This window comes from Muntiacus reevesi, chromosome 6 (assembly GCF_963930625.1).
Source record: "Muntiacus reevesi chromosome 6, mMunRee1.1, whole genome shotgun sequence".
Taxonomy (NCBI): domain Eukaryota; kingdom Metazoa; phylum Chordata; class Mammalia; order Artiodactyla; family Cervidae; genus Muntiacus; species Muntiacus reevesi.
In genome coordinates this window covers 41,788,710-41,807,710 of record NC_089254.1, presented here as the reverse complement: position 1 = coordinate 41,807,710, position 19,001 = coordinate 41,788,710, and the positions used below count along the sequence as shown (strand labels likewise).

The window sequence follows — 19,001 nt, the reverse complement described above, 5'->3', positions numbered from 1 at the left end:
TTTCAACCTCTTTTCCAACCAATGAACTAGTTTTCCAATAGAAATCACAATACCATTAAATATGCAAGTTTCCAGCATACAAACAAGCTGAGAACTCTCTTCTGACTTGGTAGTTTATTTTGATCCCAAATGAACTTACTTTTATCATGCTTTACATTTACAGTTTGACTAAAATAAAGTGAACCCAGTAATATTTAATACCACTCTCCCTACCATGCAGACAATGTCAAACAATTGTTTGACTGACAACATACTTCATTTCTAATACTCTCTAATCATTTAAATTGAGGCACTTTTAACACAAAAGAATGACGTACCACATGCACCTCTGGTCTTAGAGAATGGCTTGATATACAGTGGGGAGGTTTCAAATTTAAGTTGGTGAATCCAGTTTAAAACCTAATAGAGAAGTCAATTTATTTCAAGAAATATCTAACCTAAGCTATTCACCACCTATCCAATTTACCATATACGTGCTGTGCTGTGCTTAGTAGCTCAGTCGTCTCCGACTCTTTGCGACCCCATGGACTGCAGCCCACCAGGCTCCTCTATCCATGGGGATCCTCCAGGCAAGTATACTGGACTGGGTTGCCATGCCCTTGTCATGCCAGGGGAATCTTCCCAACCCAGGGACTGAACTCAGGTCTCCCACATTGCAGGCAGATTCTTTACCATTTGAGATACCAGGAAAGCCCTACCATATTTGGTTAGAACACAAAACTTTAGAATCAAGGATCTCAAAAGGATTAGAGAATATATCCCAAATAATACACTGTGCATAACTCTTTAGTAGATAAGTGTTTTAGCCTAAGAGTTCCAGGATTTCTTTTGACCTTAGAATAGCACATATTTATAAATCACTTTAAGAATTATACAACATACATTTATTTATCAGTGATGGCAACAAGGGACACCATGGAGCAGGAAATCAAATAAAATTACAGGCTAACACATGCTAACCCTGAGCCCTAGGAACTAAAGTTTACTGGCATGGTTTCTTATAGAAATCATGCTACAGATACAATCCAGACCTCTTAGTAGCGAGGGCATTTCTGTTTCTATGCCTCACAGACTCTGTAAGGAAGGCCCAGAAGAGCTGGGCTCAGCTGCCTATAATAACAACTCACATATAAAGCTGCTCATTACTTCCAAAATCGGGTTTCAGACTGGAAATCTCTACAGAAAAAACAATCTATTTTGATTTTCAAGACCTCTTCTTAAATTATTACATCCAGTTCATAAATGAGATCTGTGGACTTTTGAGCACCAGTTTTGAAATAAAAATGAAACATAAAGGTTTCTCTAAACCCAATAACTTGTTCATACAGCTCTCTCTACAAAAGACTGCTGAAATATTTATCTGAAATCTCTCTGTATTACCACTCTTGTGGATTTAATCTAATATCAGAGACAACCTACAGAACCATTTGGGGCCCAATCTCACAGTGTATCATGTGCCACTCGCCAAAAGAAATCTGATTCTTGGGCTGTGAGCAGAAAATAAACTTTGTTCTGCAATTTGGTCCTTCCTGGTTTAGGAAACAGGGGCTAGAGTATAAGATATAATAACACAAAAAATAATTAAATGGGCTAAGGAGCTTCATAGTAACGAATGAGGTAAGCATACATCTTCCTCATAGCATCCATTTACAATCATAATTTAAAATTTGATATACTTTTAAGTATAATAAAAGTCTGTAAGTTGTAAAGTAAAAAATATTGCTAAAAAATGCCCATTATTTGACCCTTTAGCAATTAATAATCTTCTTGCTGGTACTGGGTCTTGCCTTGATGATGATGGCTGCTGACTAATTATGGTGGTTGTTGCTGAAGGCTGGAGTGGATATGGCACTTTCCTAAAATAAAATAACAATGAAGTTTGCTCTACTGACTGACTCCTTTCACAATTTCTCCATAGCATGCAATACTGTTTGACACCATTTTACCCACAGTAGAACTTTCAAAATTGGAGCTAATCCTCTCAAATCTTGCTTTATCAATTAAATTTGTGTGATATTCTAAATCCTTTATTATAATTTCAACAGTCTGCTAGCATCTTCACCAGGACTAGATTCCACCTCAAAAATATCACTCTCTTTGCTCATTCATGGAAGCAATTCCTCAACCATTATAGTTTCATCATGAAACTGCAGTAATTTAGTCATATCTTCCTGTGCTCTGCTTATAATTCAAGCTTCCTTGCATTTCCTTCCACTGTATCTGCAGTTACTTCCTCTACTGAAGTCTTGAACCCCTCAGAGTCATCATGAAGGTTGGGCTCAACTTTTTCCAAACTCTTTTCAATGTTGATAGTTTGACCTCTTCCCATGAAATCAAATATTCTTAATGACATCTAGACTGGTGAATCCATTCCAGAAGGTTTTCAGTTCATTTTGCTCAGATCCATCAGAGGAATCACTATCTTTGGCAGCTCGAGCCTTATGAAATTTATTTCTTAAATAGTAAGACTTGTAAGTTGAATTTACTCCACATCAACTTGGATGTTGTATCAGGAAAACAATATTAAAACCATTGTATGTCTCCATCACAGCTCTTAGGTGGCCAGGTGCATTGTCTGAGAAGCAATGTTTTGATTTTTTTTTTTCCCTGAGCAGTAGGTAGCAACAGTCAGCTTAAAATATTCAGTAAGCCATGTTGTAAACAGATGTGTAGCAACAAACCCAAGATTTACTATTCCATTTCTAGAGTACAGGCAGAGTCAGTTAGGTTCAGTCACTCGGTCCTATCCGACTCTGTGACACCATGGACTGAAGCACACCAGGTTTCCCTATTCATCACCAACTCCCAGAGCTTGCACAAACTCATGTCCATAGAGTTGGTGATTCCATCCAACCATCTCATCCTCTATCGTCCCATTCTCCTACCGCCTTCAATCTTTCCCAGTATCTTTTCCAATGAGTCAGTTCCTCACATGAATTGGCCAAAGTACTGGAGCTTCAGTTTCAGCATCAGCATCAGTCCTTCCAGTGAATATTCTGGACTGATTTCCTTTAGGATGGACTGGCTGAATCTTCCTGCAGTCCAAGGCACTCTCAAGAGTCTTCTCCAACACCACAGTTCAAAAGCATCAATTCTTTGGCACTCAGCTTTCTTTATGGTCAACTCTCACATCTGTACATGACAACTGGAAAAACCATAGCTTTGACTAAATGGATCTTTGTCGGTCAAGTAATGTCTCTGTTTTTTATTATTCTGTCTAGGTTGGTCAAAGTTTTCTTCCAAGGAGCAAGTGTCTTTTAATTTCATGGCTGGAGTCACCATCTGCAGTGATTTTGGAGCCCCCCCAAAAAAGTCTGTCACTGTTTTCATTATTTCCCCATCTATCTGCCATGCAGAGGTAGAACAGGATGCCATGATCTTAGTTTTCTGAATGTTGAGTTTTAAGCCAACTTTTTCACTCTCCTCTTTCACTTTTATCAAGAAGCTCTTTAGTTTTTCTTTGCTTTCTGCAATAAGGGTGGTGTTATCTGCATATCTGAGGTTATTGATATTTGTCTGGTAATACTGATTCCAGCTTGTGCTTCATCCAGCCTGGCATTTCGCATAATGTACTCTGCATAGAAGTTAAATAAGCAGGGTGACAAAATACAGCCTTGATGTACTCCTTTCCCAATTTGGAACCAGTCCATTATTCGAAGTTCAGTTCTAACTACTGCTTCTTGACCTGCATACAGATTTCTCAGGAGGCAGGTAAGGTGGTCTGGTATTCCCATCTCTTAAAGAATTTTCCAGTTTGTTGTGATCCACATAGTCAAAGGTTTTAACATATTCAATGAAGCAGAAGTACATGTTTTTCTGGAATTCTCTTGCTTTTTCTATTATTTTTAGGTCCACTTGACTTTGCATTCCAGGATGTCTGGCTCTAGGTAAGTGATCACACCATCGTGGTTATCTGGGTCATTAAGATCTTTTTTTGTATAGTTCTTCTTTGTATTCTTGCCACCTCTTCTTAATATCTTCTGCTTCTGTTAAGTCCATATCGTTTCTGCCCTGTATTTTGCCCATCTTTGCATGAAATGTTTCCTTGGTATCTCTAATTTTCTTGAAGAGATCTCTAGTCTTTTCTGCAGAATAGGTTGAGCATAATTCTGAAGCTGTATAGGATTTTTGGTATGGAAAATGAACACTAGCTTCAACTTTAAGTCACCAGCTGCACTGGCCCCTAATAAAGTCTGAAGCTTTGAAGCCAGACATTGACTTCTATAGCTATGAAAGTCCTAGATGGAATTTTCTTCCAATATAAGGCTGTTTCTTCTACATTGAAAACCTATTGTTTAGTGTAGTCACATTCATTAATTACCTTAGCTAGATCTGGATAACTTGCTACAGTTTGTACATTAGCATTTGCTATTTCACCTTGCACTTTTATGATATGGAGATGGTTTCTTTCCTTAAACCAAACTCTCTTAACTTCAAAGTTTTCTTTTGTAGCTTCCACATCCTTCTCAGCCTTTGTAGAATTGGAGAGAATTAGGAATTTTCTCTGGATTAGGTTTTGGCTTAAGGGAATGTTGTGGCTGGTTTGATCTTCTATCCAAACCTCTAAAACTTTCACCATATCAATAATCAGCCTGTTTCACTTTCTAATCACTCATGTGTTCACTGAAGTACCACTTTTAGTTTCCTTCAAGAACTTTTCCTTTATTCATAACTTGTTTACCTGTTTGGTGCAAGAGGCCAAGTTCATGTCCTATTTTGGCTTCAACATGCGCTCCTCCTTAAGCTTAATCATTTCTAGCTTTTGACTTAAAAGTGAGAGATATGCAACTTCTCCTGTCACTTGAACACTTAGGACTCTTCCTTTCACTTGAAAGTTCCTTCCTTTCACTTGAACACTTAGAACTCTTCCTTTCATTCTAAGAGTTCCTTAGAACTCTTACTTGAACACTTATTAGAGGCCATTGTAGGGTTATTTCACTACCCTATTTCAATAATGTTGTCTCTCAGGAAACAGGGAGATCTGAGGAGAGGGAGAGAGACAGGTGAACAGCCAATTGGTGGAGCAATCAGATAACACAGAACCTTTATCAATTAAGTTCAATGTCTCATGGGGGATCATCATGGTGTCCCAGAATAATTTTAACAGTAGCATCAAAGATCACATATCACCAAAACACATCATAACTTTTAAAAATTAAAATACTGCGAGAATTATCAAAATGGGATACAGAAACACAAAGGAAGCAAATGTTCTGGAAAAAAATGGCACCAATATACAAGCTCCACGCAGAATTGTCATAAAACTTCAATTCGTGAAAAACACAGTATCCATGAAGTACAATAAAGTAAAGTACAATAAAATGAGGTATACCTCTATCTATGTTTTTCAACCAAAATTTATTTAAGGCTTTTTATTCACTTGTTTGAATTAAAATAGATCATTGTGGAGTCCAGGCCACTAAACTCTTTCTCCTGAATTACTGTGATAACCTGTTAATTATCATTAACTTTTCTTTTCCTTCACCTGCCACTGTCCTTTCCAATATTTCTCCACTCAACATTCAGTAATCTTTCTTTTTCTGTTGTTATTGCTGTTGTGCTGGGTCTTCACAGCTGTGCAAGGCCCTTCTCTAGTTGCGGCAAGAGGGGGCCACTCTTTAGTCGCGGTGCATGGGCTTATCATCATGGTGGCATCTCTTGTTGCTGAGCACGGCTTCTACAGCATGCAGACTCGCTGGTTGTGATGCATGGACTTAGCTGCCCCGCAGCATGTGGTCTCTTCCCAGACGACAGTTTGAATCCATGTCCCCTGCTTTGCTGGCTGGATTTTAACCACTGGACCACTAGGAAGTTCAGTGATCTTTCTAATACACAGATCCTATTATATGAACTCCAGATTGAAACCTTGCAGTGCCTTTGCAATGCATTTGCTATGAAAGCCAAATTAGCCCTCTATGATCTGATCCTTCTTGGACTCTCCAGCCTCCTTATATACCACTGTGCCCCTCACTTGCTACAGTCAACTATATTGAACTTGTCTTACTTCCTCAAATTCACAATGCTAGTATAATTTAGACGTGCCACTTTCATGCTCTCATGGTACCACGCACATACCTTTATTACAACATTTATTCCACTTTATTATATTCATTGGTTTGGCTATCTTGCTTCACTAGGACATAAGCTTCTCATATGTCAGAGAGACCATGCTTTATTACCTTATCTTTGCACTCCTAATTTCTAGCAGTACCTGACCTCAATAAATGTTTGCTGAGTGACTGACAAAAAAAAGGAAAATAGAGACTACAGGAGGAGGAAGAATTAGCCTAGTAAAAGATAATATCTGTTTTTACATATATTAAGTTTGAAGTGGTACCTGTTTAGTGGAATGGAAACAGGCAAGAACTTAATAACAGATATCAGGTCTGCAAATAATGATTTTATCTAATGACAGGACTACTAAGTATTCTTAGAGCATATAATGAGGTCTTTTTTTTAAAGGCTGAAATGATGAGAATAGGGTTTTGAAAAGGAACTTAAACTAAATCTAAATTTCAGAAATGCATGATTTTATGAGTTACTTAATGAAAAGTGAAAAAATATTTATAATTCAAACATTCTAACATGCAAAATAATTTGATTATGCTATCATTCAGAGCATTATTAAATAAATTTGTATTATTACTTTACATTAAGAGGGCCAAAAAAGGTAACCCTATTGGTTCTTTATCAAATTCAAGATATCATATCACAAGAAATTGATTCTTACCACATTTAACACTTAAAATTTTCATCAGGTTTTCTCTGTGTAACCAAGAGTCTGACCATTAAGCACAGAGTTAATCTGAAATTGTACAGGTGTTATTTTTTACTACTGCTACTTTTTGCTAATATTTTATGATTTTAAGACTGCCTTTTTAACTTTTATGATAAATAAAATGAATATCTAAGACAAAACTTGATCTTTATCATTAAATAAATTCCTTTACTTTTGAGGAAAAAAATTCTCCCTCCCCCCAAATAATCTCTACTCTCTGCCAAGATTTAATAAAGCAGCTGCTAATTATTGTGAAACTTGATCTCAAGAAGACACCCCACTGCCACCACCACCACCACAAATACTATCTTTTTCTCAAGAGTATCTCATGGGTAAGCCTGCAGCATACATGCATACACACACTTTCATTTCAGTGTCCTCTGCGCTAGAGACAAGATTGTGCAGCAGAAGGACTTGAGTTCACCTCTTCTCATGAAAACACCAAAACCACAACTAACTGTTGAGCGATCATCAACAAAAGATTCAAACTTACCAAAAATAATATTCTATACCCAAAGATGGAGAAGCTAAAACAAGATGGTATAAGAGGAGCTTTCACAATATAATCAAATTCCATACCTGCTGAGTGGGTGACCCACAAACTGGAAAATAATTACATTACAGAGGTCCTCCCATAGGAGTGAGAGTTCTGAGCCCCACATCAGGCTCCCCAGTCTGGAGATCTGCCAACAAGAGGAGGAGCCTCCAGAGCATTTGGCTTTGAATGCCAGGAGGGCTGCAGTACAGGAGCTCTACAGGATTTGGGAAAACACAGAAACCACTCTCAGAGAGTGCACACAGGTTTCATGTGTACTGGACCCAAGAAAAACCAGTGACTCCATAGAAGCCTAGGCCAGGCCTACTGGTGGGTTTTTAAGGGGCTCCAGTGGAGGCAGGGATCAGCTGTGGCTCACTGTGGAGGCAAGGACACTAGTGGCGGATGCCCCAGTGAACAATCATCATCTGTGTGAACTCTCCCGGAGGTCAACATTTTGACACTGAGACCCAACCCCACCAAAAAGCCTGCAGGCTCCAGTGCTGGGATGCTTTAGGACAAATAACTAATGGTGGGGTTAGGAGCAGGGTAGGTGGGCTGGGGTGAGGTGGGGGCTAGAGAAACAGCCATATCCATCAGCAGACAGGCTGCATAAAGTTGTCCTGAGCCAGTTCAGTTCAGTTCAGTTCAGTCCCTCAGTCGTGTCAGACTCTTTGTGACCCCATGAACTGCAGCACGCCAGGCTTGCCTGTCTATCACCAACTCCCGGAGTTTACTCAAACTCATGTCCATCAAGTTGGTGATGCCATCCAACCATCTCATCCTCTGTCATCCCCTACTCCTCCTGTTTTCAATGTTGCCCAGTCCAGCATCAGGGTCCTTTCCAATGAGTTGGTTCTTCACATCACGTAGCCAAAGTACTGAAGCTTTAGATTTAGAATCAGCCTTTCCAAAGAATATTCAGGGCTGATTTCCTTTATGATTGACTAGTTTGATCTCCTTGCACTCCAAGGGACTCTCAAGACTCTTATCCAACACCACAGTTCAAAAGCATCAATTCTCTGGTGTTCAGCTTTCTTTATAGTCCAACTCTCACATCCATACATGACTACTGGAAAAACCATAGTTTGACCAGACGGACCTTTGTTGGCAAAGTAATGTCTCTGCTTTTTATTATGCTGTCTAGGTTGGTCATAACTTTTCTTCCAAGGAGCAAAGGTCTTTTAATTTCATGGCTGCAATCACCATCTGCAGTGATTTTGGAGCACAAAAGAATAAAGTCTGCCACCGTTTCCACTGTTTCCCCATCTATTTGCCATGAAGTGATGGGACTGGATGCCATGACCTTTGTTTTCTGAATGTTCTGTTTTAAGCCAACTTTTTCACTCTCCTCTTTCACTTTCATCAAGAGGCTCTTCAGTTCTTCACTTTCTGCAATAAAGGTGGTGTCACCTGCATATCTAGGTTATTGATATTTCTGGTAATCCTGATTCTAGCTTGTGCTTCATCCAGCCCAGCATTTCACATGATGTATTCTGCATAGAAGTTCAATAAGCAGGGTGACAACATAAAATATACAGGGTGACAATATACAATGTACTCCTTTTCAAATTTGGAACCAGTCTGTTGTTCCACGTCCAGTTCTAACTGTCCCTTCTTGACCTGTATACAGATTTCTCAGGAGGCAGGTCAGGTGGTCTGGTATTCCCATCCCTTTAAGAATTTTCCACAGTTTGTTGTGATCCACACAGTCAAAGGCTTTGGCATAGTCGATAAAGCAGAAGTAGATGTTTTTCGGAACTCTCTTGCTTTCTCAATGATCTAGCGAATGTTGGCAATTTGATCTCTGGTTTCTCTGCCTTACTTTCTAAATCTAGGTTGAACCTCTGGAAGTTCACAGTTCATATACTATTAAAGTCTGGCTTGGAGGATTTTGAACATTATTTTGCCAGCGTGTGAGATGAGTGCAATTGTGCAATTTTTTGGCATTGGCTTTCTTTGGGACTGGAATGAAAACTGACTTGTTCCAGTCTTGTGGCCACTGCTGAGTTTTCCAGATTTGATGGCATATTGAGTGCAGCACTTTCAGGCCATCATCTTTTAGGATTTTAATTAGCTCAATTGGAATTCCATCACCTCTACTAGCTTTGTTCATAATGATGCTTTCTTAAGGCCCACTTGACTTTGCATTCCAGGATGTCTGGCTCTACGTGAGTGCTCATACCATTATGGTTATTTGGGTCATGAAGATCTTTTTTGTATAGTTCTTCTGTGTATTCTTGCCACCTCTTCTTAATATCTTCTGCTTCTGTTAGGTCCATACCATTTCTGTCCTTTATTGTGCTCATCTTTGCATGAAATGTTCCCTTGGTTTCTGTAATTTTCTTGAAGAGATCTCTGCTGCTGCTGCTGCTACTAAGTCGCTTCAGTCGTGTCTGACTCTGTGCAACCCCATAGACGGAAGCCCACCAGGCTTCCCCGTACCTGGGATTCTCCAAGCAAGAACATTGGAGTGGGTTGCCATTTCCTTCTCCAATGCGTGAAAGTGAAAACTGAAAGTGAAGTCGCTCAGTCGTGTCTGAGCAGCCCCATGTACTGAAGCCTACAAGGCTCCTTCGTCCATGGAATTTTCCAGGCAAGAGAACTGGAGTGCGTTGCCAGAGCCTTCTACGGAAGAGATATCTAGTCCTTCCCTTCTATTATTTTCCTCTATTTCTTTGTGTTGATCCCGGAGGAAGGGTTTCTTATCTCTCCTTGCTATTCTTTGGAACTCTGCATTCAAATGGGTTTATCTTTCCTTTTCTCCTTTGCCTTTCGCTTCTCTTCTATTCACAGCTAATTGTAAGGCCTCCTCAGACAGCCATTTTGCTTTTTTGCATTTCTTTTTCATGGGGATGGTCTTGATCCCTGTCTCCTCTACAATGTCACGGACTTATGTCCATAGTTCATCAGGCACTCTGTCTATCAGATCTAGTCCCTTAAATTTATTTCTCACTTCCAATGTATAATCATAAGGGATTTGATTTCGGTCATACCTTAATGATCTAGTGGTTTTCCCTACTTTCTTTCTTCAATTTAAGTCTGAATTTGGCAATAAGGAGTTCATGACCTGAGCCACAGTCAGCTCCCAGTCTTGTTTTTGCTGACTGTATAGAGCTTCTCCACCTTTGGCTGCAAAGAATATAATCAGTCTTGTCTCAGTGTTGATCATCTTTGTTGTCCATGTGTAGAGTCTTCTCTTGTGTTGTTGGAAGAGGGTATTTGCTATGACCAGGGCATTTTCTTGGCAAAGCTCTATTAGCCTTTGCCCTGCTTCATTTTGCACCCCAAGGCCAAATTTGCCTGTTACTCCAGGTAGCTCTTGAGTTCCTCTTTTTGCATTCCAGTCCCCTATAATGTAAATGACATCTATTTTGGGTGTTAATTCTATAAGGTCTTGGAGGTCTTCATAGAACTGTTCAACTTCAACTTCTTTAGCATTACTGGTTGGGGCATAGACTTGGACTACTGTGATATTGTAACGGTTTGCCTTGGAAACAAACAGAGATCATTCTGTCGTTTTTGAGACTGCATCCAAGTACTGCATTTTGGACTCTTTTGTTGACCATGAGGGCTACTCCATTTCTTCTCAGTTTCTTAGTCCTGAGCCAAGAAATGCCTATAAATAAACTTTTTGACACGGCCCTGCCCACCAGAGTAACAAGTTCCAACTCCACCCACCAGTGGGCAGGCACCAGTTCCACCCACCAGGAAGCCTGCCCAAGACCTTAGGCCAACTTCACCTCCCAGGATGCAGATACTAGAACCAAGAAGAACTACCATCCTGAGAAAAACAAACCACAAATATGGAAAGTTAGACAAAATGAGATAGCAGCAAAATATGTCCCAGGCGAAGGAACAAGATAAAACTACAGAAAAACAACTAAGTGAAGTGGAGATAGGCAAACTACCTGAAAAAGAATTGATAGAAATGATAGTAAAGATGGTCCAAGATCTCTGAAAATGAGTGGCACACAGACTGAGAGGATACAAGAAATGGTTAATAAAGAACTTGAAGCCTTAAAGAATGGAGATGAACAATACAATAACTGAAACCAAAAATATACTAGAAGGAATCAAAGCAGAACAAATGAGGCAGAAGAGTAAGTGAGTTGGAAGACAGATTGGTGGAAATCACTGCTGTGGAACAGAATAGAGAAAAAAGAATGAAAAGAAATAAAGACAAACTCAGAGATCTCTGGGACAATGTTAAATGCATCAACATTCACACTATAAGGGTCCCAGAAGGAGAAGAGAGAGAGAAAGGGAGGAAAAATATTTGAAGAGATAATAGTTTAGAATTTCTGTAACATGGGAAAGGAAACACTCAAGTCCAAGAAGTGCAAAGAGTCCATTACAGGATTAATCCCAGGAAGAACATACTGAGACACATATTAATCAACCTAACAAAAATTAAAGAGAAAATAAAAACAACAAGAGAAAAGCAACAAACAACATATAGGAGAACCCTCATATGGTTATCAGATGATTTTTTCAGCAGAAACTTGGCAGGCCAGAAGGGAGTGCCATGATACATTTAAAGTGATGAAAGCGGAAAAACCCACAACAAAGAATACTCTACCTAGCAGGGCTCTCATTCAGATTTGATGAAGAAATCAAAAGCTTTATAGACAAGCAAAAGTTAAGAGAACTTAGCACCGCCAGGTCACCTTTGAAACAAATGCTGAAGGAACTTCTCTATGTGGAAAAGAAAAGGCCACAATTAGAAACAAATTACAAATAAGAAAGCTCACCAATAAAGACAAACATAAAATAAAGACAGGGAATCATTCACACACAAATATGATATCAAAACCAGCAACCGTGAGGAGAGTGCAAATGCAGGATATTAAAACACATTTGAAATTAAGAGACCAGCAATGTAAAACCACCTTGCATATATATATATATATATATACACATATATATAAAAAATTATATCAAAACCTCATGGTGATTTCAATGTCTTTCTCAATTACACTCTAGTAAGATGTAAAGGAGACACTCACCAGCATTACTGATTACTTTTTTTACTATATAAATGTATTATCCACACCATAAATATTTTTTGAAGTAGTATCAACTATCAGTATAGCCAAAGGTAATTTAAAAATATGTGGAAAAACTACACATTTTTTGGAATTAAGAATTTGTCAAACTAAAAGATCAAGTTTACAATGTGCATAATACCACGCCAAACTCCTATTTATTTATTACAATTATACAAAGTTAACTTCAAATCTTCAGAGAAGGCAATGGCACCCCACTCCAGTACTCTTGTCTGGAAAATTCCATGGATGGAGGAGCCTGGTAGGCTGCAGTCCATGGGGTTGCTGAGTCGGACACAACTGAGCAACTTCACTTTCACTTTTCACTTTCATGCACTGGAGAAGGAAATGGCAACCCACTCTAGTGTTCTTTCTTGGAGAATCCCAGGGATGGGGGAGCCTGGTGGACTCCCATCTATGGGGTTGTGCAGAGTCAGACACGACTAAAGTGACTCAGCAGCAGCAACTTCATATCTTACAATATAATATATGTGTTTACAGTTTAAACTGAAGAACACAAGTTTGAACTATATGAATCCACTTACACACAGATTTTTTAAAAATAATACATATGACACTACTACATGATCTGCAGTTTGTTGAATCTACAGATGTGGAACCACTAACATGGAGGACTGACTGAAAAGTTACAGGTGGAATTTTGACTTTGCACTGGGGTGGGGGACCAATGACCACAATTTCTCTGTTATTCAAGGGTCAATTGTACTTGATTTTTAAGACCAAGAATTAGAAAGCAACTATGTCAGAAAAAAAAAATGAGATTTTTGATTATAGTAAAAAACACAGAAAATAAAATTTACCATTTTATTGTTTTTTATTATAATCAAAAATTAGTCATTTTTATCAAATTACAATCATTTTAACTATTCTAAAATCTACAGTTTAGTAGTGTTAAGTATATTCACATTGTTGTGCAATAGATCTCCAGAACTTTTTCATTTTTCAAAACTGAAACTTTATACCTGCTGAACAACTCCCCATTTTCCTCTCTCTCTATTTTGATTCTTTACATATCCCATATAAACGTAATCAGACATTATTTGTCTTTCTGTGACTGGCTTATTTCACTTACTGTAGTGTCCTCAAGGGGCACTGATGTTGTAAGCATATAACAAGATTGCCTTTCTTTTAAAGGCTAAGTTTGCACACTCATGTTCATGACAACATTATTCACAGTAGCCAAGAGGTAGAAGCAACTCAAATTTATATTGATGGTGAATGTATAAATGAAATCTCTTTGATAGGAAAGTTTTTAAAATCTATTTTATCCAAAGACAGGACTAAATGCCTGCAATTGTATTACTGATAAGCAGCTAGAAGAAAAATGTGTCAAACATCACTATGTGACAACAGAAAAAAATAAAGATTAAAGCTGCAGTTAAGAATAGCATATTTCTACTTATAGACAGACAATGACTATTCATCTTACATAGCAAAACACAATCTCCTTACCAGTGATTATCACACCATCATCTCTATGAGCTTCATGCATTTCTTCAACATGGACATCTGAGTTCACATCAATCTCTTTCCCTGATAACTGTAAATAAGCTTGAAGAGAAGATGCAACCTTGACAAGAATAGAGCCTGTGATAAATTTAAAGGAAAGCTTATTTAATACAAAGAAATAAAAAGTACTGGAGACTATTATAAAATTATTTAAAGAGTAGCATTGCCCCCAATAGTCTGTCTTTACTCATCAGTATATTTGATTTAAATAGTAATACCTAAAAAATAAATAAATAAATAAATAGTAACATCTTTTCCTCACTCTCAGGTGGTCAGTATCTCTTATTCCCAAGGCAATCACAGTATCTTTTGTCAAGAATATGAGCTACTAGGCCATCATGAACTACTATTTCTTCTTTTGCCAATAGTCTTAATCAGCTTGTCTAATACCAGAAAAGTGAGTTTAATAGACATGCAGCTTATAGACAGAATTTACCATTAACTGCGCATTTACTAAGAGCCAGACACCTTCATTACGTTATCTTTTAATTTCCCTCTCAACTTAACGAGGTATTATTGTAATCCCAATTTTACAGGTAAGAACTTAAGTTTCCACGACAGCTATTGCTAGAATCAAGATCCACTGCAATGACAACAAACCAGTGCTCTTAATCATTTCGGTATTTCATACACTGCTACCTCATTGTATTACCAGACTGTGATCTCACTGATCACTATAACTTAACTAGAACCCTGAGCTCTTATGCTTTCAGTAGTACCTTGTTTGTAGGGGAGGGGAGGGTCAATAACAAAAATTTAAAAAGGAATATTTAGATTTCAACTCGCTAATGTTTCTTTTAATGGACTACAGACTTTTTTTGGTGTACCTGAAGCAAGACACTCAACTTTATTTCTACTACAATCTTACCAAAACAACAAACACCTGTTAAGGAGGAGTCATTTTTCAAAACAACTACATGGATTGCAGTGAAAATTTACCAGTACATTCTCATTTCAAGAGGTTTTTTCCTGCATTTCTTACATATCAAATAAATAAGAGGCCCTTCCCATAAAAGAGTAACCTCATCTCTGTCCACAAAGAAGGTCAGGATGACAACTATTGTGAATGCTGTAAAGACTGCTTCTAGAAGGCTTTGTTTATGGGTCACTGTGTGCTTTCCAGTTTGGTTAACATCAGCTTACGTTTCCCTAAGTAATCCTGTATCTTCTCAGCCTTTCTAATGGGAGCTGGAAATCTGGAGTTAAAACTGATGGACTTTAGCATTTACTCCTCATAAGGGGAGAACAAAGCACATTACTACAGTTGGTTTATCTTATTTAAAAAACAAGTTGCTTTTCAGAGTTTCAGTGTCAGCTACTTAAATACGAGCTGCCCATAAAAACATATTATGAGGGCTTTAGGAAAACTCAAAATAAAAGCAAACTAGGAAAATGTCAGGATAAATAGAAGATACATGTTCTTTTACCAAGTATACTTTAAAATGTAGAAAATAATGGATTTTAAAAACCTTTTATAAAGGTTTTAAAACTTTAAATACATCAAATGTGATAATTTTAAAAACATATTTTTTTTCTGTTCTTAAATAAAGGGACTGTAAATTTGTGGGTCTTAAAAATGTTAAATGATGCAAAGAGTTCTATCCTTATCTCTCCACACCCTTAAAGAACAAAAACTATCACTATCAAAATTCCATTCCTATCTGTGAGTGAAGTCTCACGATTTTTGAAAGCTCTATCCAAAGTGCCATCTCTAACACTATCTTCTTTAGAAAGGGCAGCACCTATTATATCTTTAACCTCTTTTCACCTCAAAACCTGCTTCATGCATACTGACATCAATACCATTTTTTAAAAATTAAAAAGTGAATACTAATAATAGCATCATTTATTGAAGGGATATTATATGGTTAAGATTAAAGGTTTTATCAAGGAAAAATTTTAAGTGGAAAAGTCAGTACTCAGATGCGACTCTGACTCTCAAGCCTAAACACAGCCTTTTCAAATGAATTCATAAGGTCACCATGTTAACTTTCATAGGAAGAGAGGAAATAAGCATTGTGACAGTTTTTTTCACTTGGCAAAATGACTACAGGGGCCAAAAGGACAGCGTAGGAGACTCAAGTGGCTGGCTCTTAAACCCTTCAGCAAGACAGTGGCAGAGCTGGAAAGGATTCCAGATGTCTTTACTAACTAGTAAGCAACAGAATTATGAAAACTTTCCATCACTCCAGAAAGTTAGTGCTCCCAAGTCTAGTGAGAATTAAGAGACCTGAAATAAGACAGAAAACTTTGTTTCCAGTTATCTTTACGCTCCTGCCAGTATCATGGTCCCAATAGGAGAAAACATAAAATTGTAATTTCAATCAATCTTGCAATATCATGTGCTATTTCAGTAAGTTACTGGAAAAACAATCCAAATAATAGCTAAAAATACTTCAAATGGACAAAGATTAACAATGCTTTTTGTTTGCTTTTACTTCTTTTCCCATTCATACAAAATAGTAAATGATTTTCATGTAAGAGCTATCTAAAACTATGTTTTAACTCTGTTACTAGCAACATTAAATGTAGTAATGGTTTTTCTCCTTGGGTCTTCACAATACAAGAATGCAATTATATGAATTTTTTGACATTTACAAAATATCCTAAACAGTATTATTGAAGTGCTTAGAAATTTAGTGAAAACATAATATTATCTTATTTAAAAGGAAAAAATGTGATCTTAAGAAATCAAATAATACTTGTCATCAGCAATAACTTCAGTTTCACATGTTTATGCTTGTAGTTTTATTTTGATACTGAGAAGAGAGCCTCATTGAACAAAAAAAGTACTAAACAGACATGATAAAGAAATTACTAACAGGAACAACTGGTCTCTATGGAGGTTTTTTTCCTTGTTATAAACATAGCCATGTTCTGGCCTATATGCAAGAACTTCCAGATTTTCTCTTAAAAAAATTTTATATAGAGGTATGGTTCTTAACTTTCCGAATCCAGATCACTTAAGCCCCTATAGCCAAGCTACTTCAAGTACCCAAGTCACTTATGACCAAGCATGTGTACATCTATGTGCATGCATGCATGCAAAGACTTGCATATTCAGCCTTCAGGTGATTAAAAAGTATATAATTTTTCATGAAAGACTTGAACTCTTAGAATAAGCTATTTATATTAGAAATAAGATTACACAGAGACACATCATAATTCATAGTCTGATACTACAACAGTCCCCAACCTTTTTGGCACTAGGAGAGATTTTGTGGAAGACAACTTTTCCACAGACTGGGGTTAGAGAGGGTGGTGTTTCAGGATGATTCAAGAACATTACATTTATTGTGTACTTTATTTCTATTACTATGACATTGTGATATATAATGAAATAATTATACAGCTCATCATAATGCAGAATCAGTGGGAGCCCTGAGCTTGTTTTCCTGAGATGAGGCCAAAACACAAGGGATGGGGAGAGATTGTAAATAGAGATAAAGTTTTGCTCATTGGTCTTTTGCTTACCTCCTGCTGTGCAGCCCAGTTCCTAACAGACCAGGGACCACTACTGTTCCGTGGCCCAGGGGTTGGGGACCCTTGCTGCAAGAGACTTAGTTAATAATCACTTTAGAGGACCTTCTTGGTGACACGTTTATTTCAGGATCATACCTTCAAAAGTATTATTCTAGCATAATGGCCTGAGAAAGTCCTCTTACAAGGGAGCAGGAAAGCTACCAAAAGAATGTATGAGAACTCTTTCTCTCCAAAGAGTATTTATTTCAGACATTAAACTGAAAAATTCCAAAATAACAGTCAATAAATTACAACATTTTTGTTTGTAATACAAAAAAAAAAAGATAGTCTTCATGGCCATCTATTCCAAAAGTTTCAAAGATCATTGGTGTTGAGGGCCAGTATTCCAGTCTTTAAATCAGGTTCTAACACAGAAAAATTTTATTGAAATCTGTCAGTGTAGATAAGATAATTTGACCATCTGTTTCCTGAATGTTACATAAAATCTTCCTAATATCATATGTCAAAATAAAACATTGCACTTGGCTAACCTTTATGGACTTTCAATTCCACTTTCCCCAGCTGGCTGACATAAACATCTATGGCACCCTGCTGAGTCAAGGCATTTAGACATCCAGAAGACGAACCTAGGAGGAAGAAAGAACCATAAGCATAATCATTCTTATCTGAGTAACTGGAATTATAATTTGAAATAAAAGGCTCTACTTCAGCATTAGGATAAGGAGCTAAGAATCCTGAAGGTTTTCTATTTTCCTTGTAACCATATCATCTTTTGCTTTAAAAATGAAAACAGAATCAGAGGTAACAAGTCTACACTGAGGTAACTAATAAGAAAATCCCTATGTTTGCAGTAACCTCCAAAACTTAACTCTAACCATGTTTAATCTAAAACCCAATTTGTAGCAAGGATATTATGGAAATAATGACAACCCAAACCATTAAGTATTATTGACAGATTTAGTTTATCAACTTTCAAAATTTACTAAAGAATTCTATCTCACATACAGTCACATAGAGGTAGTAGCAAAGTTAATAAAAATGAAAACTCTTATATTTTCTCCTTTTAGCAAATGAGCTAGTACTAAAAAGTGCAGCCAACAGTGAAAGACTACATTACACAAGGTTTTGCTGCATTTCTTAGAGAGATGCGGAGGGGAAGGAATGACATGAAAAGTGGGTGAAGTTTATTTATATCTAAATATTTCAAGTTTTGGAAACTGAACAGGTTATCTTTAAGTCAAGGGAAGAAAATCATAATTAAGGTGGTCCTGGTTTGACACTCAGATTTCCCTTTGTCATCACTGAACCCAGTTTTCAATCATCCAATGTTTCAAGTTTCAGGGGATGCTGACAGTCAGATAAAGAAGTAAGATAACTGTGGTGAAGAGTCGGAGCTGTGTAGCTTCTCCTTTTTTGTCCTTTCCCACAGCAATAGAACTTTGAGCTTTTCTATTTGATTGTCCTGAGAAGATCAAAGAATATTTTTTAGAGAGATCTCGTAAAAAGCATATTTTATTAGGTGCTTTTATTACTTCAAGGTAGAAACAAATTAAGGAGTATGGTGAAAATAATGCCAAAAATTATACACTTTTTACAAAACATGAAGAAAAAAATTTGTATACTCACA

The 19,001-nt window shown here is 37.3% G+C and overlaps 1 protein-coding gene across 3 annotated transcripts in view; it reads right to left on the bottom strand.

Annotated features, from left to right (window-relative positions):
* The window catches only part of FAM185A (family with sequence similarity 185 member A), a 73,439-nt gene that overhangs the window by 11,106 nt on the left and 43,332 nt on the right, over positions 1-19,001 (bottom strand). For 2 of the 3 annotated variants that reach the window (XM_065938441.1, XM_065938442.1), the window contains exons 6-7: positions 17,905-18,000; positions 13,835-13,969 (exon numbers count right to left, since the gene is read on the bottom strand). In XM_065938441.1, the coding sequence (XP_065794513.1) occupies positions 13,835-13,969; positions 17,905-18,000 (231 nt within the window). The other variant, XM_065938444.1, reaches the window with a different exon arrangement.